At 36.0% G+C, this 27,434-nt stretch overlaps 2 protein-coding genes across 2 annotated transcripts; both read right to left on the bottom strand.

Annotated features, from left to right (window-relative positions):
* Nucleotides 1-12,686: 12,686 nt before the first annotated feature.
* On the bottom strand, nucleotides 12,687-15,289 carry LOC113179712 (protocadherin beta-17-like). Its single transcript, XM_026384449.2, has one exon. The coding sequence runs from the start codon at nucleotides 15,287-15,289 to the stop codon at nucleotides 12,899-12,901; it is 2,391 nt and encodes a 796-aa protein (XP_026240234.2). The 3' UTR covers nucleotides 12,687-12,898.
* A 2,707-nt stretch (nucleotides 15,290-17,996) lies between these two features.
* On the bottom strand, nucleotides 17,997-20,415 carry LOC113179654 (protocadherin beta-6-like). Its single transcript, XM_026384371.2, has one exon. The coding sequence runs from the start codon at nucleotides 20,325-20,327 to the stop codon at nucleotides 17,997-17,999; it is 2,331 nt and encodes a 776-aa protein (XP_026240156.2). The 5' UTR covers nucleotides 20,328-20,415.
* Nucleotides 20,416-27,434: the final 7,019 nt, after the last annotated feature.

Genomic DNA, 27,434 nt, shown 5'->3' with positions numbered 1-27,434 from the left:
TCTTTATACTTAAGCTTTTTTAATTCTTGAGTCATTGATATGAATGAAATTTAACCATGATGTCTTATAGTTTTGGTGTACAGATAGATTTGATGTGTCAACATGATTTTAGGATTTTTCAGCCCCACATGGTTGTGTGTGTTTAACTTCTATGGTTTTTGGTATTAAACTATCATTCTGGCCTCATAGAATGGGTTAGGAAGCCTTACATCTACTTTTGTATGGCAGACTAGTTTTTTATAAACATATTATTATTATTTGTTTCTACAAGCTTAATTTCAGCCTGCCTTGTAAACTGGTTGGAATGGTGACTTTGATGATGATGGTAGATCCATGACTATTTTTTCCATTTCACCTTTGGTTATAAATCTGTTCATGTTTTGATTGCTTTTTAAGTAACTTGTGTTTTATTTAAAAAACATTTTTTTTCTAGTTTTCAAATTTTATTGTATTACTTACCTTTAGTTGTATCTCTATTATTATTACAATATTTAGTATTTTATCTCCTATTTTTGAGGCTTAAAAAAGCTTTATTTTACTGATATTTTAAAATGTATTTTATTTCAAAATAACATATGACTTTTGTTCAAAACCAAATAGTGCTGAGAGGCTTATAATAAAATACAATGGTTCTCTGCCATTTCCCTTCTCATTTTTCCTGATTCCCACCCCAAATAAAGAGGCAGCCATTTAAAATTCTTTAGCTATTTTTTCCCTTAGTCTCTATTCTGATGTATCTTGATTGATTTTACAGATTACCAATTGATTCCCTAATACATTGGATTACATTTTAACCCTTTCATACTTTTTTTCACTGGTAACATTGGGAACTTTGTTATTTACTAATTATATTTTCTTTATTTATTCTTGAAGTTAATAATTGCCTTGCTTTTTCATTTCTTGTTATGCTTTCAATAATTTCAGTTGCCTTTCAAAATGGTGATTACCATCTTTCCTGAGACATCAATTTTTCTTTAAATTGAGAGGCTGCTTACTACAACCACAGCAGACCTATTTATTTTCAGGTTCTATCTTGGAACTTCCCTTTGCTGTCATTCTTGGAATACTCTTTTCCTTTTATTCTGGTTTATATTTTCATATTTTCCCATTTTATCTACTGTGTTAATAGATCACATTTTCCAATAGGGTCATCTGATGGAAATGGTGATACAATATCAAGGAGCTCACTGATAATATCTTCAAAATGGCTATCTCTTGAGTTACACAACTCCAGACTGGACTACTGTTATGTTCATTATTCTTGAGACACAGTTGTCATTCTGGGATCATCCTTCAATACCATCTGGAGATTGATTTCACTTGTCTTATTTTGTATCTTTTATTTTTTGTTTTTCTTCCTCTTTACTTTCTCATTTTTTTACATCTTCCTGTAATTTCCAGAGAATGATATATAATAATGAGATTTTGTTGTGATCATAAATGTAACAAGATATCTTTATAATTTCCTCCATCTGTTAAAAAGTATTCTTAAGTTACTTCATTGATAATTTCTTTCTCTTCCTCTCACCTTTTGGAATTCTTGTGATTCAAATGTTGGACCTCTGATATGGTTCTAATTTCCTTCTTTTTTTCTTTTCTGTTTGTCAGTTTTGCAGTATTTCCTAGGATATTTTCTAAACTTTATTTTCAAGCTCTTATACTGATATTTTAATTTATTTATTATATTCATGTTTTCCAAGAGCTCTCCGTGTACTTATTTCTTAAATGCAATAATGTCTTCTTTTATCTGATGATATTAATAATTTTCCCTCTGTTGTTTTTTGCAAACTTCTATTTTCCCCCAGTTACTTTTTTCCTTTGCTTTGTTTTGATTATTATATTTCTTTCTGGAAACCTCAAGTGATTGTTCTTTTTTGTTTGTTTCTTTCTTTTTTTGGTTTGGGTCTTTTTTGTTTTCCTTTCTTTTTTGGAACTGGGGATCAACCCCCCCCCCCATACAAGGCAAGTGCTTTGCCACTGAGCTACATCCCAATCCCAAGTAATTGTTCTTAATTCATTTCAGGAGATTAAGAGGTATAACACAGCTCTGAGCAAGTTGTTAGTGCTGGTCCATTTTGATCTTCATTCCAAGGCCAACTGGGAGCACTGATGATTGAGGAAACCCTGATAATATGATTAGCTCTTTCCCCATAGTTTACCCAAAAGGAAAAAGTAAGGATTGAAAAAGGTAAAGGATTGAGTGGGGAAAGAGGATTGGAAGTTGACATCAGGATAATCTAGGTTCATTACCAAATGACTCCACTAATCTGAATGGGCCAATACATAGAATGTTGATTTCTTTCTCATGCTATATATCCTGTACATTTCATCATGGGTCCCTCCTTATAGCATTCAGTTAGGAATCCAGGCTTTGCTCATCATCACCGTGATGGGAAAATGTGTTGAGCTAGTCACTGTATCTGAAAATTTCAGCTCAGAAAGGAAATTACATGGCCATACATAACTTTAAAAAATAGAATTGAAATTCTATCATGTGTCTGAAAAGGGAACTTAAGTATTTGTAATTGGTTCTAATGACTGTCATATCTTTTTAACAATCAAAATTCAAAATTATAATTAATGGTTACTTACTTTTCACTACCACTGTCCTTAATTTTGCCAGTAGAACCTTTTTTTATAATGGACCTTGCCTTTTGACATTCATCACAGTTTAAACTCTAGACTTGTTAGGGCCAGGGAGATAGGCTACTCAGTGACTGAAGTGGAGAAATGTGATCCAACTGCTAGAGGTTTAACTGCTTCTCAGGCAGCTTTAACACAGTTCTCCTTACATGGCACCCTATCATTATTTCCAGAGTATCTAGCTGATACCTCTAAACTGTCTGCAGTCTAAACAGGATTGGTTCTCACCTTACCCCATTGCAGGGTTGGTGTTGGGTTGTCAGGTCTACTAAGGAATCCACCTGCTTTCCTGCTTCTAAGATTTTCCTATGTTGTCTCATACACTATTCTACCCATTTTTTGTTTTCTTTTTAGTTATACATGACAGTAGAATCCATTTTTATATAATTATAAAGGCATGGAATGTATCTTGTTCTAATTCAGTCCCTAGTACTTCTCCTTACACTTCCTTCCCCCACCCCCTACTCTCTTTCCTCCATTGATCTTTCTGCCATAATAATGGCTTTTTAAAATGAAGTTTTATTAATCTCTCATATAAAAGGAAGCTGGTAGCTGAAATGAACTCCATGATACCTGGGATCCAGTCTTACTTTATCATTGACTTGATATATTCAGAACATGGCTTTTATTTCTTAGTCCATTATATCTCTAATCATACCAACAAATAAAAGGAAGAGAGATGTTCCTTCATTTAAAAAATACTCCCATGAAGTACTACATTGATATAACTTAGTTGCAAGATGGAAAATGCAATCTATAATTCACATATCTACTTGGGAAGCTAAAATGTGGGAGGTCTCATTTTAACATAATTAAGGAATAATATATATTTGGGTAAAGTTAGGGTGTATATTATACTAACTCAGACCTGACCTATATCCTCAACTACCCACTGGGACCAAGGGTTAGGCAAGTGCTCTACCACTGAGCCACAACCCTGGCCCAGGAGCTTTTTATTTCTGAAAATTATGGTGTAGACAATTCAGATGAGCCTCCTGTGGAAAAAAGTGGTGGACATAACTTTTTAAAGAAGGCTAAAAACCTAGTAGAATAATATACTAAAAACAGTAGAAAACACAGTTAAACCTACAACAGAGGGGTAAGTAATATATAAGAACAACCAACTTTCCTTGGGAAATTTTTAAACATTCATATTTGGCTTGGATCTGAAGTTATGTGCCATTAAAGAAATATAAACCAAGGCTTTGGTTCATATTTGCAAACATATTATAGGAAAGTATTACCCATATAAAGGGAATCTACAAGGTTATATTATAATGTTAGTACAATCTAAACATCAACAGATCAAAATTTGCCCTCCCTCTAGTTCCAAGGAATTTAGAATGTGAAATAAAATATGCCTCAGAAGTTGTAGCTATCGATTGATTCTTTTGTATATTGTTTTTTGAACATGCATAGATCAAATTGCAAGAAACTTCAAGTTATAAGCTTGGTTTGTGATGAATCTTGATTTGTGGTGGTCCCCTATACATGTTTCCAATATCCCAACTGAAGCAAATGAAAACCCATTTTAGAGATATAGACAAGCTTTGTGGACACCTCACAAATCCATTTTAAGGGCAATCAATCATGTGAGTCAATCATGCTAAGTGAAATAAGCCCATCCCCTAAAACCAAAAGCCAAGTGTTCTTTCTGATATGTGGATGCTAACACACAATTAAGAGTGAGAAACAAAGAATAGAAGTTCATTGGATTAGACAAAAGGAAATGAAAGGAAGGGGGGAGGGGAATGAAGGGAAGGGGAGATTGGAGTAGAAAAGATAGTAGAATGAATCAGACATAACTTTCCTATATTCATATATGAGTGATATCCTAATTAGAATAAGTTATAATCCTAATTAGAATAAGTTATACTCCATGTATGTATAATGTGCCAAAATATACTCTACTGTCATGTCTGAAAAGAAAAAATTAAATAAAAAGAGAAAAATCAGGAGTCATACAAAGAAATAAAGACAACATGAAAGAGAAGCTGCAGAAACAAATACAGAAGAAATAGGCCCTCATAAACTTCAGATATTGGAAATATTTGACAGAATTTTAAATCAATTAAATTTATCATATATAAATAAATAAATGAAATGCCTGAAAATATCTGCATGGACCAGATTGAAAGGGCACACTCAATTCCAGGGGAAAAATATATAAAATAATTGAGATGTAACCTAATAATGATAATGATCAAGAATAGAAGACAAATTACCCAAAGGGGGAAAAACAGATTTCAAATTTCCTCTGAGAAACATTTAATACACAATATGTCTGTAAAGTTTTGAGGGAGAGCTGGGGTTGTGGCTTCAGTGGTAGAGGGCTTGCCTAGCACATTCGAAGCCCTGGGTTCAATCCTCAGTACCACATAAAAATAAATAAATAAAGATATTGTGCCCAACTAAAAAAAAAATAAATAAATAAAAAGTTTTGAGGGAAAGAAATTTTTGGCTTTGTAATTTCACACCAGTCAATAAGTTGCTCAAGTACGAAGATAACAATGCAGCAAACAGGAAAGAATTAATAAAACATTACATTAGTACTCATGAGTGCCTTTTGGAAAAAACTAAGGATGAAATTCAGCCAACTTACAAATGAATGGAGAAACTGACAGAAGGACTAATATAATACTTGATGTCAATGAATTTTTGAGGAAAAGAAAGTCAACTGAAATATTTTATACCTAGCTAAATTGTACTTTTTAGGAATCTAGAATTCAAAAAGTGCAGCAACTATAAATTCATTGGAGGGCAGGTACTGGGGATTGAACCCAGGGGTTTTCTACCACTGAACTACTCCAGCCCTTTGTATTTATTTTATTTTATTTTTTTAATTTACTTGTTTCACTAAGTTGCCCAGCCTGGTCTGGAACTTGTGATCTTCCTGCATTAGTCTCCCAAGTCACTGAAATTACAGGTGTGCACCTCTGTGCTAGCTTAAACTCTTATTTAAAGGACTACATCTGATGAAATAAAGCAAAAGAATAGGTTAAAAACCATAAATGAGTCAGGTAAGGAGAAGCTGGGATAATATGACTAAAGATTGCATTTCATTCCAGTTTGAGCATACCAGTTTCCCTTACAATCACTCCTTAAGCCTCATTAAGGTGATAGAAAGCAAAGGCTTTTAAATAAATGAACTTTTTATTTTGTTTGTGGTTCTGAGGATTGAACCCAGGGCTTTTCGCATGTGAGACAAGCACTCTACCAACTGAGATATATTCCCAGCCCCAAATGAACTTTTAAAGACAAGAATTGGAGACCACCAAAATTATGGAAAAATGAAAAAATATAAACAATTGGTAACTGACACATTTCACTATTTTCTGCTTTAAAAAGAGAAGGGGAAAATTTTAAGAAGAAAAATTCAGCCAAAGTAATGATTCAAGTTGAGAGTCCAGGAAGAGGCTAAAGGACTATATTGATTGAAAAATCTGTTTATGGAGTACTTAAATCTGAGAATTCCTTTACTAGTCAGTGAAGCAAGGTACATTCCCTTTTCTCATAGTGACAGAAAATGAGATATTAAGTATCTCTAAAGGTTAAATAGAAAAGTCCGTGAATAAAGGGACACAGAATCAGCTGGGGATGAGGCTGAGATCTTCATGCGAAGAAGGTTAAATGTTTTCTACATACTGATTAGTACTACATCCAAGAAACTTTCAAAGTGCTTGGTATCAACTTTTTAATACCTTTCATCCCACCCATGCCCACCCTTATTAAACATGTCTCTGGAGAATAACCTGGTCCAAGATAAAAGACTTAAAATATTGACTTTTAGTCCCCAAACAATATATTCCATTTCAATACCTTAAGGTGAGGACCACCACTCCACTTGTCCCATGTAACATTTAATGTCTAATCCACTTTTCACTGCCCCATTAAAACAATAAAAACACAGTCAAGCAGTGAAATAAAAAGTCTCTATCATGAAGGTCGAGACCAAAAAAAAACAGAATGAAAAATAACTTAGAAGAAAAATAAAGTGCTAGTATTAGAAGAAATATTTTAAAAACTTAAAATTATATCTTCAGAGAGAACAAAAAATGCCCACTCCCTGTAATAAAATAAAAGACCACAGATGGATTAAAGACCTAAAGGTGAGGGCTAAAACCATAAAACCTTTAGAAGAAAAAGTGTAAACCTTCATGATCTTGCATAAGGCAATGATTTCTTAGATAATAACAACTGAAGTACAAGCAACAATTGAAATGAAATAGAACAAAAGTAACACCATTTTGTTCTGACCTGACTTCACTGTATGCTTGCTTAAAATGTTTTCTTTTCAGCCTCCTGACAGCTGCCTATGTTGACACTTCAGCAGGACCTTCCCATGTTCTTGACTATAGCCCTAATATATAACAAAAATGACTAATCAAAACAATTCTCATATAATCAAAATATGTCTCAACAAGTTCTTTTCTGGGCACATGTACATCAATTATCCTTGTGGGTTTTGGTTTTTGCCTTCATAAATTCTGTACTTCCAAAATTCAAGTGCTGGGAGTTCTTTGAAACATTAGCCTGCTCCTAACCACTTGCCTGGCATGCTCATTAAAAGGCTTTTTTTTCCCTTTCAATTTGGCTTAACAAGTGTGGTAGTCTGTAATTCTCATACATTCGGTAACAACAATAACAACAAAAAGATAATTTGGGCTACATAAGTTTTTTAAAAAAGCTTTTGTGCTTCAAAGGAAAATAGTAATGATAGAGAATGGAGAAATATCTAAAAATAATATATCTGATAAGAGTCTAGTCCATAATATTTAAAGAATTATTACAATTCAACAGTAAAAAATAAAAATTTGGGCTGGCCTGTAGCTTAGTGGTAGAGCGCTTGCCTAGCATGCATGAGGCACTGGGTTCAATCCTCAGGACCACATAAAAATAAACAAATAAAATAAAGGCATTAAAAATAATTAAAAAATAAAAATTCAATGGTAAAATCAGCAAAGGATATGAGTTGACATTTTCCCAAATAAGATACTTAAATGATCAACAAGTATTTGAAAAAATGCACAACATCATTATTTATTTGGGAACTACAAATCAAACCACAATGATGCTATTTCCTACTTTTTAGGATAGCAAGAGTTAGAAAGAAAAATAACAAGAGGATGTGTAGAAATTGGATCCCTCATATACTATGGATAGAAATATAAAATACTTCAGTCAATTTGGAAAACAGTTTTGATGATAACTCAAAAGTTATGCATAGCCACTATATGACCTAGCAATTCTAATTTTCAGTATATTTTAATCTTCAATTTCAAGAGAATTGAAAACATATGTCCACACAAAAACTTACACATGAATGTACATAGCAGTATTATTAATAATAACCAAGAATAGACATAAACCCAAATAAATGTCTATCACTGAAGAATAAACAAAATGTAGCACGTTCATACAATGAAATACTATTAAACCACAAAAAGGAAAGAAGTACTGATACATACTAATTCATAGATGAACCTTGAAAACATTATGCTAAGCAAAGGAATCTAGACACAAATAGTTACATATTGTGTTATTCCATTTATATGAAATGTCCAGAACACCAAAGAGATAGAAAATTGATTAATGGTTCCTAGAGGTTAGAGGAAGGAGGTTATGAAAGTGGTTGCTAATGGGTACTGGATTTTGGGGATAACAAGTGAAAATGTTCTGGAATTAGTGGTAATAATTGTACAACATTTTGCATATACTAAAAATCCAATGGATTCTATTTTTAAGGGTTATTGTTATGGTATATGAATTATAGCTCACCAAAGAATTTAAAACCAGAAGGCTTCTGTCAAAATAAAAATTCATTGAACAAAAAAATAGTTTTTGAAAGTAAAACTGATATCAAAAGTTTAAAATTCAGTCAGAAGCATGCAAAAATAAGCGAGAATATTTGCTAGAATCCAGGAAAATAAGTACGAAAGATAATAACAACTATAAGAAAAAGTGAATATTAAACAACTTACTGTTAAATCAACAGATCAAGGATGAAATCAAGAAGGAAATTTTAAAAATATTTCAAACCAATGAAAATAGAGACACAACATACCAAAGCCTATGGGGTACTGCAATAGCCATACTTAGAGGGAAGTTCATAGCAATAGTGCCTATGTGAAAAAAGCAGAACAATATTATATAAACAACCTGTTGCTGCCTTTTAAGGAATTAGAAAAACACAAACCCAACCCAATATTAGTATAAGCAAAGAAATATTAAAGATCAAAGGGTAATTCAGCTGGGTGGAGTGATGCACACCTGTAATACCAGCTACTTGGGAGGCTGAGGCAGGAGGATGTAACTTTGAGGCCAGGCTTGAAAATAGTCCCTGTCTCAAAATGTTAAAAAAAAGGACTGGATTTGCTCTACAGTAGTAGAGCAAACATGGGTTTTATCCCTAGTATCACAAAAAAATAATAAAATAAAATAAATAAAAGATCCAAGGAGAAATAGAGACTAAAAAAACAATGCCAAATATCAAAGAAATAAAAAGCTGGTTCTTCAAAAAAATACATAAAACTGACAAACCTTACCTAGATTAAGAAAAATAGATGGCTCAAGTAAAATCAGAGATTAAAAAGGAAACATTACAACTGATACCATGGAAATAAATATAAAGGTTCTTTAGAGAGTATTATGATCAGTTATATGCTAATAAATTTGATCATCTAGAAGAAATGCCCAAATTCCTGGACATAAAAACCTTACCCAGATTGAATCATGAAAAAATAGTGAAAATCCAAAGAGTCTCATAACAACTATAAGATTGAATCAGTAATAAAAAGTCTCGCATCAAAGAAAAGCCTGGAACTAGACATCTTCACTACTGAATTCCACCAAACATTAAAAGAATACATAACATCAAATTTCTTAAATTATCACAAAAAAATTGAAGAGAAAGGAATTCTTCCCAACATATACTCCGATACCAAAACTGGACAAGGACACAGCAAAAATAAGAAACTAGGGCTGGAGATATAGTTCAGTTGATAGAATGCTTGCCTTGCATGCACAAGGTCTTGGGTTAGATCCCTAGCACCATATACACACAAAAAGTAGGAAACTGCAAGGCAATATCCTTAATGAACAAAATACTGGCAGACTGGATCTAGCAAAATACTGGCAAACTGGATCTAATAGCACATTTAAAAGATTACTCACGGACTGGGGTGTGGCTTAGTGAGAGAGCACTTGTATAGCATGCATTTGGCCCTGGGTTCATCCCTACCATCACCCCTCCACACATCCACACACATACACACAAAGATTATTCACCATGATCAAATGAAGCAAGGATGGTTCAACATAAAATGTTATTTTTTTAAACAAAGGGGAAAAGAAAGAAGAAACGTTAAATATCAACCCAGGAGCTCACTATAAATTAAAAGGAGTTATAGAAAACAAAGAACATTGAGTGGAGGAAATAATTTTTTAAATGACAAAACAAACCCACAAAATTCTTAAACATGTCCTAGTTTGAAGAGTACATCTCAAGATTGACAGGTCTCACTGAGTACCTAGCACAATGAGTGACAAAAATTTTTTCCACTATAACACAATAGTGAAATTCTAGAATGCTGGTGCTATATATAAGAAGGTAAATTCATATAAAGTTTCTCAGCCCCAACACTACTGGCATTTGAGGTCAGTTAATTCTTTGTGGGAAGCTGACCCATGGATTGTGGAATATTTAACAGCATATCTACCAAGGAGAAGAATGTTCTACAGTTGTGAATATCAAAATGTTTCCAGACATTGCCAAATGTCTCTGGGTGGTAAAATTGCTCTGGTTGAGATCCAGAGACCCAGAGGGAAAACAGTGGTTCTCAGAGAAACATGGATGGTCAGAATGTTAATGCATATTCGACACTGGAGATTAAAAGACAGAGGAGGAATGCCTTCAAAGTACTAGCAGCAAATAATTCCACCTATAACTTTGCACACAATAAAATCTTCACACTGAATCTTTTGACATCTAGAATTTTAAGATATTCAATCTCTCAATACATTAATAGCAAATATTCTTTAGGAACTCCAAAGAAAATAATAAGAGAGAAGTAGAAAATCCAGAAAATTGAATCAAATGCAAAAGGAAGATAAGATTCCCATTATGAGAGTAATGCAAACTACTAGCTATGCAATAGGTCTAGAGAGCAAATAGTATACTGTTGAACAGGAGTTTGTTTTGCTCTAGAGTGGCTTGAAGAGAAAATAATGAAACTAATAGATATCTTTTTGAGTCTAAATATCAAATTGTGAGCTTTAGATTTTAGAAAGCATGGGAATACCTTAAAACTATGTAGATAGAGAAGTAAATAAGATGAAAAAGGAGGCAACTATTAATTTAAGGCTAAACAAAGTGGCTTTTCTTTTTTCCTCTTGAGGCTCAGATGTAATCAATATTTGCATAGTATTAATTATTTATACACAATATAAACAATTATGATATTTCTAATTTGGAGGATGGAGTAGAGAAAATGTAAAAGTATATGTGTATGTGTGAATGTTTGTGTGTGCTGTTTAAGAAAGGAAGTAAAGGATATCTAAAACTGAAAATAGAAAAAAGCAGTTTATAGACATATTATTTAGAAATACAGAAGTAGTGGCTGGAGAGGTAGTTCAGTTGTAGAGCACTCATCCAGAATATGTGAGCCCTGGTTTCTATCCCCAGCATTGCAAAAATTTAAAGCCAACAACAAAACAAACCATGTCTTATTTAAAAAAAGTAAATAGGGAAGAACAGATACAATTATCAAAAGTGATTACCTCTGGGCACTCAAATGAAATTTAAAAATGTAGCATTATATGAATTTCAATTAAAAATATAAAATGACTGATTATAGAAGTTATCTTTTCAAATATATTGTAAATGTTACAAATATTGATAAGGTAATTTATAGGTATATATCACACAAAATATAAGCCTGATGAGGAGAGAGGAGATTTAAAAGTGTTTATTTGCTCATTTTTACTTTATTATTATGTACTTGTTTTTGCAGTGCTGGAGATCAAACCCAAGGTCTCACATATGCTAAGTAAGCACTCTATCACTAAGCTACATTCCCAGCACTATTTTCTCATTTTTAAACAAAAAAGTTAAATGATGCTAATTTCTTAGTATGCACTACAGCAGCAATTTTGGAGCAGAGCTGGGGACTGAATAACCACTGAATAACCACTGAGATACATTTGCTGTTCTTCATATGCATCATAATCTTGTTTTCAAATCTCATAGATATTATTTGTCTAAGCCTAAGAAAGTTTTATAATTTCTCATTTTATTACATTTTATCTAATAATTTTAATTAGAAACTATCAGTTTATTATCAGTTTTATAAATTATCTCCACCCAACAATTCACTCATATATATTTAGAGGTATATTTTATTTATACTCTTTTTATGTGGTCTTGGGTATGGAACTCAGCTTCTTGACTGCTCATTATGTGAGCTACCACTGAGCTACACCCTCAGTCCAAATAGAATATTTTAGAATGATGTTACTTAAATTATTTCTGGATAGCAGAATTATTATGTTAATCTTATTTTTGTACTTATTATATATGTTTGAATGATGAGAGTAAATATAATTTGAAAAATAAGAGTCATTCAGTACCAAACCCATTTATAATGAAAAAGTAGTCACAAGTCTACCACTGTTTTAAAATTTTTCACGTAATAGATATTAAATTCCATAAAATAATAGGTCACCTAACCGAATGATATCAATTTTGAAAGAAACTACTCAACTTAAGTAAACACCATCCAGATAAACTATTGGTTTCTTTGAGAAAGACAATTATGTTTTTGAAACAAAACAACAGAAACACAAGTTATAAAGTCACTTAAATTTATTGCATAAATGAAAACTATTTTTTTTAAAACTAAGAGACATTAATTACAAATAATTCCTGTGGGTAATCAGTAAGTTTGGAGAATGATTATCTTAATTATAAAAAGGTACCAACGAATAAGTTGAAAAATAAACCTGAAAATATCTGTGACTTGCAAAAACAGGACCAAAAGAAAAAACACCACTTGATTTCTCTGCTATTATGTCCACGTGCAATATGTGAGATACCTAAGAAATGGAAACAATGAAAAAATAGTACTACAGGTTGAAATTCTTATACATACAATAATTACTGCCACACGTTAGTACTTTCTTTACGTGAATGAAAGGGTAAAGAATTTACAAGACTAGTGAATATAATAATTTATCTCATATTGTCAAAATCACATTCCTAATTGAACCCAAAATGATTCTTCAAGTTACGGTTTTCTTCGGTATTCTTATCAGCACCTTCACCCAGTAAGTTGGGGAGCATTGGTTTAAGAACTTGGAACTCACTAGTCTCAGAACTTCCCGCCAGGTAAACTTCATATCGATAATTCTGAGACAGGGTCCCGGTGCCACTGACATCCACCAGGTGGCCAGGAAAGTGGCCCTCAGGCACAGGGCAGACACCCAAGGGGGCTGCCCTGCGCCTCCTGCACAGCCTCACCGCCACGAACACCAGCACAGAGAAGAGGAAGAGCGAAGACACAGAGGCCAAGGCAATGACCAAGTAGACAGTGAGCGAGTCCCCCTGCGCGTGCTCAGGCGCCACTTCCGGGAGCGGCAGGTAGGGCTGGGAGAAGCCATCCACCAGCAGCACGTGCAGTGTGACACTGGCAGACAGCGGAGGCTCGCCATTGTCCTTGACCAGCACCACCAGCCTGTGCCTGGCCGCGTCGCGCTCACTCAGCAGCCTGGCGGTGCGCACCTCGCCATTGTGCGCCCACACGCCAAACAGCCCTGGCTCCGTGGCCTTGAGCAGCTGGTATGACAGCCAGGCGTTCTGGCCCGAGTCTCTGTCCACTGCCACCACCTTGGTGACCAGGTAGCCCTGCTCTGCCGCCCTGGGTACCAGCTCTGTGCAGGGCGCAGAGGCATTCTGCATTGGGTACAGCACGAAGGGCGAGTTGTCATTTTCGTCCAGCACCACCACTCGCACCAGCGCCTGGCTGCTGAGCGCGGGAGAGCCTTGGTCTGTGGCGCCCACGTGGAACTCGAATGCCTGCAGGGCCTCAAAGTCCAGCGCCCTCAGCGCGAACAGCTGCCCGTTGTCTGCGTTTATGGAAACCAGCGAGGCGAGAGGCAGGTGCGGGTCCTGGTTTGGCAGCAGCGAGTAGGTGATCTGGGCGTTGGTGCCTGAGTCTCTGTCAGTGGCACTGATGGTGCCTATGTGCAGAGCGGGCTGGTTGTTCTCGCGCACCAACAGTGTGTAGGATGTTTGTGTGAAGGCAGGGGCGTTGTCGTTGACGTCGGAGACGAGGACGGTTATGTTGTGCTTGGTTTTCAGCCTGGGTGTCCCCAAGTCGGTGACGGTGATGACGATGTTGTACTGGGCTCTGGTTTCTCTGTCCAGTGCTCCTTCTGTGACCAAAGTGTAGAAGTTTTCTACTGTGGGTTTCAGAATAAAGGGCAGATGGTCTTGAATGGAACACATCATTTTTCCGTTGTCTTTAGAGTCTGGATCTGAAATTCTGAAAATAGCAACTACAGTTTCTGGGGAATTTTCTGGGATATCATTGATAAGTAATGACATAGTCAGTTCAGGGGCGTTGTCATTTACATCCATCACTTCTATGACGACAGTGCATTTTCCTGAAAGACCTCCACCATCTGAGGCCTCAATTTCTATGTGGTAAGAGTCAATTTCTTCAAAATCCAACAGTTTTTTTAATCTAATTTCTCCTGAGGCTTTATTTATTTCAAAGGCCTGAATGACTTGATTTGGGGATTGGAAAAATGAGTAGGTGAGCTCCCCATAGATCCCAGCATCTAGATCTCTAGCGGTGACGATTATGACAAGGGAACCTACAGGGCTGTTCTCTGGGATCTGCACCTGGTAGAGTCCTTGAGCAAATTCAGGGGCATTGTCATTGATGTCCAGAACCAGGATGAGAACCTGGCAAGTTCCAGTTCTGGGCGGAGACCCACCATCCAGAGCTGTGAGGGTTAACCTGAACTCGGGTTGCTCCTCTCGGTCCAGGGCTTTTTCCAGCACCAGCTCGGGGTATTTCCTGCCGTCGCTGTGATTGCGAGTGAGAAGGTGAAAATAGGAGTTGCTGCTAATTATGTAGTTCTGAACTGTGTTGCTACCAACGTCCAAATCTTGAGCTATTTCCAAAGGAAACAGAGTCCCTGGTTGGCTGCTTTCCGCGATTTTAAGGAGGATTTCCTTTCCCAAGAATTCTGGGGCATGGTCATTTACATCTTGGAGGTGTAGTTCACCTTGAATAAACTGCACCGGGTTTTTCACTAACACCTGGAAATGCAGTATACATGGATCCGTGTCCCCGCACAACTCCTCTCGATCCAATTTTTCTTTTAGGAGCAAATTCCCACTCTTTTGTTCAAGCTCTAAGTGCTGTTTATTCCCTTGGGAAAGAATCTGGGCGCCCCTCTTGGCCAGCTCCCCTATGCCCAGCCCTAGATCGTTTTCTAGGTTGGACACAAAAGAACCGCTGTCTCTTTCTTCTAGAATGGAATACTTAACGGTTACACTGCCCACCTCCCACAGTAGAAACAAGAAAATAGTGATGGTCACTTGCCTTTTCTGAGGCGCTTTGGGGAGCGGAGACTCCATTGTTCCTTCGGGTCCAAAAGATGCAGTATTTTAATACACAATAATTGATTTGTATCCAACTCAGCTATCTAGATTTAATAATGTTAATCTTTTTTTAAAAAAAAATACGATTGACATAGTGGGAGCTGCTTCTTTGAAATATTCTTACCCCTAGAAATGTAACACGGTTCCTTTTTAAACTGCTGGAAACTGTTCAGTTTTCAAGGAGTCACTGGCTCCAGTTTTTTCACTCTCTTAGCCTGCAGCGCCACCAAGCGTTCTGCTTTACAAATTCAGATAATTTTTTATTTCAAAGTACATAGCAAGAGCTACCATAAATTGTAGGTCATAGTGTTTATACAATCCCCTTTCCTGAACCCATTTTGCAATATTATTCAGGTAGCTAACAATAGTTATAAAAACTAAAGTAATATATAGTCCTAAGTAAAATAAAATCCAGTAAACAAACTCTGCTGAGGCAAATTCATTTAACAAATATTTACCTGTGCAGGCAATCTTTTAGCTTCTAAGGATCAACAGTAAATGAAACAATTTTTTTTTGTCTTGTGGAGTTTATTTCTATTACAGATATTAATTTGTACATTTCATCAGGCAAAATTATGATTTTTAAAATCTGATTTCTGTTCCTAAATTGCAAAGTAACTATAACTCATTAAAAAAAATTAAAATGTGTTTTCTTCTCAGTCCTAGGCTTAAATAGGTTCTAGGCTTTTTTCCCTTCATAAACCCACTGGATGTAATGCCCAGTGAACTAAAGAGAAAATACCCACTCGTTTTACTTCAAACAGTGTAAGCTCAGACTTCAGGCAATGTCTTTTCTACAAACTTGAAAAAGACAATAAAGACAAAAAAGTTAAAAATATACTTTCTGGGGGAAGTGTTTTGACCTTTTGCACTAGACAGGAGTCTATTCTGGTGTACATTTTCTGGCCTATGGAGTCCTGGGAATTGAAAAACTACAAAATACACTCTACTGTCATGTATATCTAAGAAGAACAAATAAAAAATTACAAAAAGTAAAACAAGAAAAAATTTAAAATAAAATTTAAAAAGAAAGAAAAAGAACAAAGTTCCAACTAATGCCATGTGGTTGGAGTGTGAATAGTGAAAGAGGAAAAATCTTCTCAACAAAAAATAATTCTATTTGACAGAGGAAAGGATAAGTATCTGAAAATTTCAAATAGTAAATGTTATCAACACTCTTCAAGCCAATTGGCAATCATCCATAAAAATTGGATTTATTTGGTTACAAAATACAGTGAGACCTACTTTCGTTTTAATTAAGTATGAAAATAAAAGTTCACTTGTCATTTAATGTGAATTGTCTGCCTTTTGTAGCAAGTTGAAATGAAAATTTTCATTAAAAAGTCACAACAATAACTGATACAAAAAAGAGAAAATGTTAGGTTAACCTGTGACTGTAAATGGTTTTGTGGCTAATAGAGATAAAAGATGCTTGCACAGCAATAGAAAGGAAAGTCTGATATTCCTTAATTATCAGTCTAATACAGTACTTAGTTCTTGGCTAGTATCACATATAAAAGCTTGAAAACCAGAGAAATTTAAAAATATAATTTGGATTTTACAAAACAGTACCTTTGAACTTTGAAACTGTTAAACAAAAATAAGAACATAAGAAATATTTAATAACTTCACTCATTTGGCAAGGGTAGTTTATTGTAAAGAAGATATTAACATTACTTTAATCAATTTTAAACCATCATTACTGAAATTTTAATAACATTAAGCAAATATTTATTAATCATTTATAATTAGCTTAGTGTTAAGAAAAAATACTATCATATTCTTATATGAGGTTTACAAATTGCAATTTTATGTGTTGACAGTTCAGCAAAGTCTATATCCAAAGAAAGTACTAATTATTATGGTGTACTGATATGCATATAAGTATGAATGGCTATTTTTACATTTATCTGTCTTAGCATTTAGAGTTACATACACACTGATGGAGTTATCTCAAAATGAGACTTCCTTTGGGAGATTAAATACTTTCAGATACAATTTGAAAATAGTTCTCCAAAGTAGTAGAGAAATGACTGTAACCAATTCTTAGAAATAGGATTGTAAGGATTTTGGAATACAGTTTTTTGAAAGGATAGGTAATTTTAAATGTCTTAATTACTAAAAAATTACGTTTTATTTCAGTTGTCAAAAGTAGATGAGAGTTGCTACATCATGTACAACCAGATAAATGAAAAGTTGTGTTGCAATTGTGTACAATCAAAATGTATTCTGATGTCATATATACCCAATTAAAATTAATTAATTAAAAAGTAGGTGAGAGTAATAAAAAAGATGAAGCACATGGATAATGGATAAAATATGGTACATCTCTGGTATCTGACTTTTCTTCTAAAATTTCAGCATAATGAATAGTAATAAAAGAATGGGAGAATCAAAACATGAATCAATAACATGAATTTAAGTTAAAGAACATTTCCAGGAGCTGCTGCTGTACCCCACTGGCAGAGCACTTGCCTAGCATTGGTGAGGCACTGGGTTCCATCCTCAGCACCACATAAAAATAAACAAATAATAAAATAAAAGCATTATGTCTATCTACAACTACAAAAAAAGAGAACATTTCTAAACTTAATTAAGTAGGGTTTAGTATAGTAATACAATATTTCACGGAATAGGAGGCTATTCTGAAGGGTGGGACTTTCCTCAATTTCCCTCCAGTTCCCTAAGGGGGTAAGTTGGGGATAATAGGCTTCAAGAATTTGAACTCACCAGACCCAGAGTCTCCAGCCAGACACACCTCATACTGGTAGCTCTGGGACAGGGTCCCAGTGCCACTAAAGTCCACCAGGTGGCCAGGAAAGTGGCCCTCAGGCACAGAGCAGACACCCAGCGGCGCCGCCCTGCGCCTCCTGCACAGCCTCACCGCCATGAACACCAGCACAGAGAAGAGGAAGAGCGATGACACCGACGCCAAGGCAATGACCAAGTAGACAGTGAGCGAGTCCCCTTGCGCGCGCTCGGGCGCCACTTCCGGGAGCGGCAGGTAGGGCTGGGAGAAGCCATCCACCAGCAGCACGTGCAGCGTGACGCTGGCAGACAGCGGAGGCTCGCCATTGTCCTTGACCAGCACCACCAGCCTGTGCCTGGCCGCATCGCGCTCGCTCAGCAGCCTGGTGGTGCGCACCTCGCCATTGTGCGCCCACACGCCAAACAGCCCTGGCTCCGTGGCCTTGACCAGCTGGTATGACAGCCAGGCGTTCTGGCCCGAGTCTCTGTCCACTGCCACCACCTTGGTGACCAGGTAGCCCTGCTCTGCCGCCCTGGGCACCAGTTCCGTGCAGGGCGCAGAGGCGTTCTGCATTGGATACAGCACGAAGGGCGAGTTGTCATTGTCGTCCAGCACCACCACTCGCACCAGCGCCTGGCTGCTGAGCACGGGAGAGCCTTGGTCTGTGGCGCCCACGTGGAACTCGAATGCCTGCAGGGCCTCGAAGTCCAGCGCCCTCAGCGCGAACAGCTGCCCATTGTCTGCGTTTATGGAAACCAGCGAGGCAAGGGGCAGGTGCGGGTTCTGGGTTGGCAGCAGCGAGTAGGTGATCTGGGCATTGGTGCCTGAGTCTCTGTCTGTGGCGCTGACACTGCCTATGTTCAGGGCGGGTTGGTTGTTCTCGCGCACCAACAGTGTGTAGGATGTTTGCGTGAAGGCAGGGGCGTTGTCGTTGACGTCAGAGACGTGGATGGTTATGCTGTGCTCGGTTTTCAACCTGGGTGTCCCCAAGTCGGTGACCGTAATGGTGATGTTGTACTCGGCTCTGGTCTCTCTGTCCAGAGGTCCATCTGTTACCAGAGCATAGAAATTTTCCACTGAAGGTCTTAGAAGAAAGGGGAGATTGTCGTCTATGGAACAAATAACTTCTTGGTTAGGTCCAGAATCTGCATCAGAAACACTGAGAACTGCCACTATTATTCCTGGCAAGTTTTCAGCTATAGGGCTGTTAAGTGAGGACACAGTCAATTCAGGAGCATTGTCATTCACGTCCAGGACCTGAACGATTAAAGAGCATTTTCCGGTTAGGCCCCCACCATCTGTGGCCTCAATATCCACATGATAAGACTGAAATTCTTCAAAATCCAAAGTTTTTCTCAGTCGAATCTCTCCATTTATTGCATTTATTTCAAAGGGTTGGTTAATGTCATCGTCTTGAAATAAGGCGTAAGATACCTCCCCAAATGATCCCGCATCTAAATCTCTGGCTGAGACGGTAATTACCAGGGAGCCAGGGTGTTTGTTCTCAGAGATGTGCGCCTCATAGAGCTCCTGAGTAAACTCAGGGACATTGTCATTGATGTCCAAAACCATGATTTGAATCTCTGAAGTTCCCGATAGGGGCGGAGACCCACCATCCAGGGCAGTCAGGGTTAGTCTGAATTGGGACTGCTCCTCGCGATCCAATGCTTTGTCAAGCACTAGCTCTGGGAATTTCCTGCCGTCGCTGCGATTGCTGGTAAGAACGTGGAAGTGAGGGTTGGAGCTGATGGTGTAGCTTTGAAGGCTGTTGCTGCCAACGTCTAAATCCTGCGCCATTTTCAAAGGAAATATCTTTCCTGGCATAGTAATTTCTGATATTTTCAGGAGCATTTTTCTGGCTGGAAACTCTGGAGCATGGTCATTTATATCTCTGACTCGCAAGGTAGCCTGAAAAAACTGCAAGGGGTTTTCCAGTAACACCTGAAAAGGTAGCACACAGGGCTCAGTGGAGCCACAGAGTTCCTCCCGGTCCAGTTTTTCATTTAGCAGCAAATCATGGGTCTGTGGGTCAAGCTGCAAATGTTGCCTGCTTCCTTTGAAAACAACACGGGCGCTCCGATCTGCCAGCTCTCCCACCTTAAGTCCCAGGTCCTTTGTCAAGTTAGCCACAAACGTGCCACTTTCTGTCTCCTCCATTATGGAATACTGAACCGATTCTGAACCCACCTCCCACAAAAGCATCAGTATAATAAAGGTAGCCACTTGCCTTTTCTTGTGCTGTATTTTTGTTTTCACCATCTCCATTGTTATGTCTGATTCCAATTCCGGAGGGTAAATCCTTTTCAGCTCCCAGTTCCAGATCGACCACAGACCCTTTGAAATGTCTTTGTTGTATATAGATTTTTAATTCCTCCTTATAGCTTATCCAGCTACGACTCCCTTACCGATTACATCTATCTTAGCTCTAGCTGTAAATGTGTTCTGTATTTTCTCTTTCTTTGGTTTCTGGGTGAAGTGGGAGTCCACCAAATCTTCAGAGCTTGTATTCATTCTCTTAGCCTGCACCGCCACCACGCGGTCAAGTTATTAACTTCATGAGGTATTTTCAAGTTAACAATGCTTCTGAAATCTGAGCTTAGTTTGAATCAGTGTTACTCAAATGGAGTGTGTGAAGCACAGGCATAAGGAGTTGTTTGGAAGGCTTGTTTGTGTGCGTGTTTTAAAATTTTTGTTTTTAAAGTCAATTCCTTGGCTCCCTCCAGATATTTCAATCAAACTGGTGCTAAGGGAAATCTACACTTCAATCTTTTCCCCTATGTGATTCTCATTAAGTGATTCTGATGCATATTAATGTTTAAGAATCACTCTCTTAGGTAATAAACTCCTATAATCAACTTTGATTCTTTAGAAGTATAATTTATCTTTGATAAGCAGGGTAAAAACAATTTTATTTTTGTCAATGTTGAGGATTGAGCCTAGGGCTTTGTGCATGCTGGACAAGGCCTATAACACTGAACCACATGCCCAGTCCACAAAGTACATTATTTAGCTGTCCCAACAAACTCATCAACAAACTATCCAAATTGTAAAAGATGTTTAACACACTAATTGTAAAACAGACAATGAATTTTCTAAATTATATGACTCAAATGGCATGAACAACCTACCTACTTTGTAATGTGGTGATGTGTGCACAGTAAAGAAAACAATTAGGCTGTTAGAAGAAAAGTTGAAACCAAGAGTTACTTAGGACAGAAGCATCAAAGTAAGTTAAATGTTTCAGAAAAGGAATTAGGAACAATCAATTATATTTGTCAGAAGCTTCTTAGTGTTAATCTTCATGTTGTATTAATAGAATTGGTCATAGTTTGAAGAGTCTTGTGTATTTTGATATAACATTTTCTCAAATTCTCCTCATATTGGTTACGATGATAAAAAATGTCCTTTTCCTATGAATATATCACAATGCAAAAGAAGACATTCAAGAACTACCTTTGTCATATTTTCTTATCCAGGTCCTATAAATATAGGTCAAATAAGTTGATGTGAAAAGGTGTCTTAACATTTGAGTGAAAACCATGGAATTCAAGGACAGAACATTGTGACCGTGCTCACTTTATCCCACCAGTTTCTCCTCAGATAAATTGAAAATTATTCCATCTCCTTTCTTCTCTCCTCATTCCTCTCTCCCCTCCCTTTTTCTTTCTTCTCTCTTCTGTCCTCTCTCTGGTACTGGGGATTGAACCCAGGAGTTAACCTCTGCGCCACATCCCCAGACAGGGTTGCTTAGGATCTCACTAAGTGGTTGGGACTGGCCTTGAACTTGTGATCCTCTTGCCTCAATCACCCTAGCTGCTGGGAGTATAGGCATGCACCACCACAACTGGCAACATTTTTCTAAATATCCTGAAAGCATGGATAAAGTGAAAATATAAGAACATGAAATATGCCAAGCATAATTTATTTATGGTGGATTTCATATTTACTTAGAGGTGAAATCCACTAAGGTCAAGAAAAATTTACTTCACAGAAGAGCCAAGATGATGCAAAACTAAAAGTGAAGATATTTTCCAAATACTTCAATGCCAGGTAAAACAAATAAAACTAAATAAAATAGTCTGAAAAGCTGCGGTCATTTTATGGGTAAATCAGATATATAAAGCCATAAGGATATAGAATATCAATGTGACTCGCCTCCAGGACTCACTCACTAAATATTACTGAGAATGGACTATCCCTTGAGGATATGAACAAGAAAAAGGAATTGATGAGACAAAACCAACAATCATGATGATCAGATGGATTTAGTTTATTTTCTGAAACAAGGAAATTTATGGCTCACTTCTAAATGCATCCTTCTGAGTGGGGACTGAAGTTCTGATTCCAGCAATCTTGTCTTCCAAAGTCCTGTACTCACTCTGTATGATTGCAGCACATCAGGTGTCCTCAATACTGCTTGTTGAATTATTTCTCATTTAAAAGCAACCTTCATCAGTAGTACAGTATGTGTTCAATTTATATCAGCGAAATATCTTTGAGGACAATGATAATCATGGCAGAGAGAAAGAAGAAAGTATCTGAACATCCTCCCAAAAGATATCAGTTGGGTATGTCAAGAACTTGCCTTTTTACAGAAAGTGAATTGATTACATTAGATATCTGCAGGAGAATGCGTCTCTGATTTTATCCTTTTTGCTTTAATTTGATTTGCTTGAGTGACTTTGAATTGACTTGGTTTTCATAAACATGTTCTCACAAGGAATTATTTAAGATATTTTTATTATGGAAAATTTCCAACATATACAAAACAAACACATCATTCAGTTTCACAACATTGTCTTGTCTTATCTGTAACTTTCTCTTCAGTTTCTACCTCCACTACACATTTACTTTTTGTATTGTCCTTTTCTGGAGGTAATGTTTACATAAATTGAAAGGTACCAAACTTAATGGTACCATTGTAACAAATGAATTGATCCATGTAATACACACCTTTTTCAAGATATAGAACATTTATGCTTTCATTGTGAATAATTTTAATCATATTCTCCAACTTCTTTTAATATCTGAAGTGCAAGATCTCAATCTTTGCTTTAAATGACATAGAATGGTAGACAATGTAAAAAAAATCACAATGCCCTATGCTCTTTATGCTCATGTGTGCGGAACTGAAATTAAAGATGTCCTAAAGGTTAATTTAGCTGGATTATTACCAATGTCCTGAAAAAGTTCTTTTATGAAAACTTGCAAAGTACACTATATTTAATTTCATTTAGTTAACTTATATCATTGCATACCTTATCAAGTTGATTTCCTTTTGTGTTTCAAATATTTTTTTCCTATAATTCCATTATATCTTTCAGAAATTCTTCAAGTTTGCCAAATTGAAAGGTAAAGACTACCCTTCAAGGATGAAATGGACTTCTCACAATTCTCTGTAATTTCGTTATATGAAAAGAAAAGCACAATAATTCAGGGATAGGAAAAAGATGATATGTAAACAATCATGTAAGAAATATCTAAATAATAGGAGGTACACTGAAGGAAAATTAGAAAACATAAAAAAATTTGATGCTAAATTATATTTGAAATCTGATGTGGTGGAGTAAGAAAAATTTTGATCATTGTTGCTAGAGGTTTGTCAGTTTTATTGATTTTTTTAAAGAACTAGTTCTTGGTTTAATATATTTCTCTATTATTTTTGCTTTTAATTTCCTTGGCTTCTATCATCATCATAATTTTCTTCCTTTGGCGTGCCTTCATTTTATTTTTCTCATCTTCTTTCTAGAGTCATAAGATGGAAGTTGTAACTACCAAAGTGTTGAGTAATTGATTTAGACTTTCTATCTTTTTTAACATATTTACTTAGTGTGCTGTAAATTATCTCTCCCAAATACTGATATGTTGTACTTTTGTTTTCCATTCCTTTCAACATTTGTTGTTATTGTACTGGGAATTAAACCCAGGGGCACTCTACTATTGAGCCATATCTCCAGCCCTTTTATTTGGAGATGGGTCTCACTAAATTGCTGAGACTGGCCTCAAACTTGCAATCCTCCTGCCTCAGACTCCTGAGTTGCTGGAATTATAGGCATGTATCACTTTGCTTGGCTAACACAATGTATTTTTATTTATTTAAAAATTACTACAGATATTTTATTTTGTTGTTCATTGGTTCTTTTAGTTATGCAATAGAATTCATTTGATGTAATTATACACTCATGGAATATATCTTTTTCTACTTAGGACTCCATTCTTTAAATTTCACTTGAGACATCCTCTTTGATTCTTAGATTATTTACAAGTGCCTTGTTAAGTTTTCAAGTGTTTGAAGATTTTCCTTTTATTTTATTTTTAATTTGATTCCATTATGGTTAGAGAACCCACTCTGTCTAATTTCATTTTTAAAGTGGTTGAGGTTTGTTTGAAATGGGCCAGGATGTGGTCTACATTGTGTATGTTCTGTGAGTGTTTGATAACAATGTGTATGGAGTTGTTAGGTGAGTTGTTCTGTAAATACTGCTGAGATGCCAATAGTTCATGATATTGTTGAATTCTCTGTAACTCTGCTGATTTTTCTCTTTAGTTCTTCTATCAATTGTTGAGAGGATCCTTGAAGCCTCCAACTTGAAAATTCATCTATTTCTCTTTCAGTCTATCAGTCTTTTTGCATGTTTTGCAGCTCTGTTGTTTGGTATGTACACATTTAGGATTACTATGTTTCTTCTTTCTCCTACAATATTCCACTCTGTCTCTGATGTTACTTTATCTGACTTAATTATAGTCACTCCTGCTTTACTTTTATTAATGTTAACATAATATTTTTTCATTTTAATTTTCAATCTGCATAGAATTTTTTGTAGACAATATATAATTGAGTTGTGATTTCTTAAACCCACTCTCCCCATATCTTTGTTATAATTGATGTATTTAAGCCATTTACATTTAATGTACTTGTTGATATGTTAGAGCCTTAATGTGTTATTTTTGTTTGTTTGTTTTCTGTTGTTCTTTCTCATTTTCCTTTTGTTTGTTTGTTTGTTTGCTTGTTGTGGTGGTGGTGCTGGATATTAAAACCAGGAACTTATACATGACAAGTGAAAGCTCTGCCACAGAACTACTGTTCTTTTCCCTAAATTCCTGTAAATTACTGGGACATTTCTTCACAATTCCATCTTGATGCATCTACTTTGTTTATTAGTGTATCGCTCTATAGCTTTTTTGGTGGTTGCTCAAGATATTATTTATAAATAACTTGGAATATGCTAGTGTCATCATTTTACCAGCTCAAGTAAAGTGTAAAGAACTTACCTCCCTTTACCTTCTTCCCTTTATAACATAATTGTCTTATATATTTTCTGCAGATATACTCATAACCACATCAAAGAGTGTTATAATTTTGGACTTGACCATCAAAGGTAGTTTAGAAAACTCAAGAGTTGAAGGAAAATCTCTATTATTTACACATGTATTTATTTCCTGTGTTCTTAATTCTTTCCCAACATTCTTAAGATTCCTCTTAAAAAACTGTTTCCTTTGTGTTTAAAGAATTATTTTAGCCATGTTTTTGGCAACAGATTCTTTTCCTGAAGGTCATTTTCAATGGATATGTGATCCTGTCTTGACAGTTCATTTCTTCTATCACCTGAGAAACATTGTGCAGCTTTATGTGCTTCATGGTTTCCAATGAGAAATATCTAAATTGTTATTGTTTCTATTGGTAAGGTGTCATTTCTCTTTTTAAGATATTTCCCTGTGTTTATTTTTCAATACTTGACTAATATTTTTTTGTATAGTTTTTCTAGGTTTATCCTGTTTGGGATTTGTTTGGCTTTTATATTATCTGAGTTTATATGTCATTTTGCCAAATAAGGGAACTTTTCAGCCATCTGTCTTTCCTTTTATTGTCTTTCTTTTCCTCCTCCCTCCTCCTCCTCCTCCTCCTTTTAATGGCAGATTTCAAATTCAGGGTCTTCTACATGCTAGGTAACTGTTCTAATACTGAACTACAACCCCAGCCCCTATTATTTCATTTCAACTTCATCCTCTTACTCCTTTCCTCTTGAGAATCCAATGACACAAATGGTAGATCTTTTGTTACTATTCCACAATATCCTGGGCTCTGTTCATTTTTAAACAGTCTACTTTCTCTCTGTTGTTCAGATTAGACCATTTCTATTGTCCCATATTCTAGTTAACTGATTCATTACTTGTCTCCTCCATTCTGCTCTTGAGCTTCTCCATTGATTTTTTTGTATCAATTATTGCCCAAATTTTCATTGGCATTTCTGTGTATTTTATAGTTATTTCTAAACTTAATTAATTTATTTGTTCTAATTTGTTATACATGACAGCAGAATACATTTCAGTTCATAGTGCACAAATGGATCACAATTTTTCATTTCTCTGGTTGTACACAAATTAGAGTCACACCATTCATATCTTCATATATGTACCTAGTGTAATGATGTCCATCTAATTCCACCATCTTTCCTACCCCCATGTCCCCCTTCCTTCCCCTCCCTCCTCCTTGACCTATCCAAAGTCCCTGCATTCCTCCCATGTTCCCCCCAACCCCCATTCTGGATCAGCATCCACTTATCAGAGAAAACATTCAGACTTTTTTTTTTTTGGAGGGGGATTGGCTTACTTCACTTAGCATGATATTCTCCAGCTCCATCCATTTACCCCCAAATGCCATGATTTTATTCTTTTTTAATGCTGGGTAATATTCCACTTCATATATATATACCACAGTTTCTTTATCCATTAATTTATTGAAGGACATCTAGTTTTGTTCCACAATTTAGCTATTGTGATTTATACTATATCAACATTGTTGTGGTTGTGTCACTGTCGAATGCTGTTTTTAAATCCTTTGAGTATAGATCAAAGAGTGGGATAGCTGGGTCAAATGATGGTTCCATTTCAAGTTTTCTAAGGAATCTCCATACTGCTTTCCAGATTGGTTGCACCAATTTGCAGTCCCACTAGCATTATAAGAGTGTGTCTTTCCCCCCACATCCTCAACAACACTTGTTGTTGCTTGTATTCTTAATAACTGCCATTTTGATCAGAGTGAGATGAAATCTTAGAGTACTTTTGATTTGTATTTCTCTAATTGCTAAAGATGTTGAACATTTTTTCACATATTTGTTGATCAATCATATATTTTCTTCTGAGAAGTGTCTGTTCAGTTCCTTGGCCCATTTATTGATTGGGTTATTTTTTTTAGCATTAAGTTTTTTTGAGTTCTTTATATATCCTGGAGATTAGTGCTCTGATGTACATGTGGTAAAAAAATTGCTTCCATTCACCTCACTGATTGTTTCTTTTGCTGAGAAGAAACTTTCAGTTTGAAAGTATCCCATTTATTGATTCTTGATTTTATTTATTGCACTTTGGGGGTCT

The sequence above is a fragment of the Urocitellus parryii genome, chromosome 1 (assembly GCF_045843805.1).
Source record: "Urocitellus parryii isolate mUroPar1 chromosome 1, mUroPar1.hap1, whole genome shotgun sequence".
In the NCBI taxonomy this organism is placed as follows: Eukaryota; Metazoa; Chordata; class Mammalia; order Rodentia; family Sciuridae; genus Urocitellus; species Urocitellus parryii.
The sequence above is the reverse complement of the archived record's forward strand: the minus strand, read 5'-3'. Positions and strand labels throughout refer to the sequence as shown.

Coding starts and splice junctions, on each gene's coding strand:
- LOC113179654 (XM_026384371.2), bottom strand. CDS start 20,327: ATGGAGATGGTGAAAACAAAAATACAGCACAAGAAAAGGCAAGTGGCT.
- LOC113179712 (XM_026384449.2), bottom strand. CDS start 15,289: ATGGAGTCTCCGCTCCCCAAAGCGCCTCAGAAAAGGCAAGTGACCATC.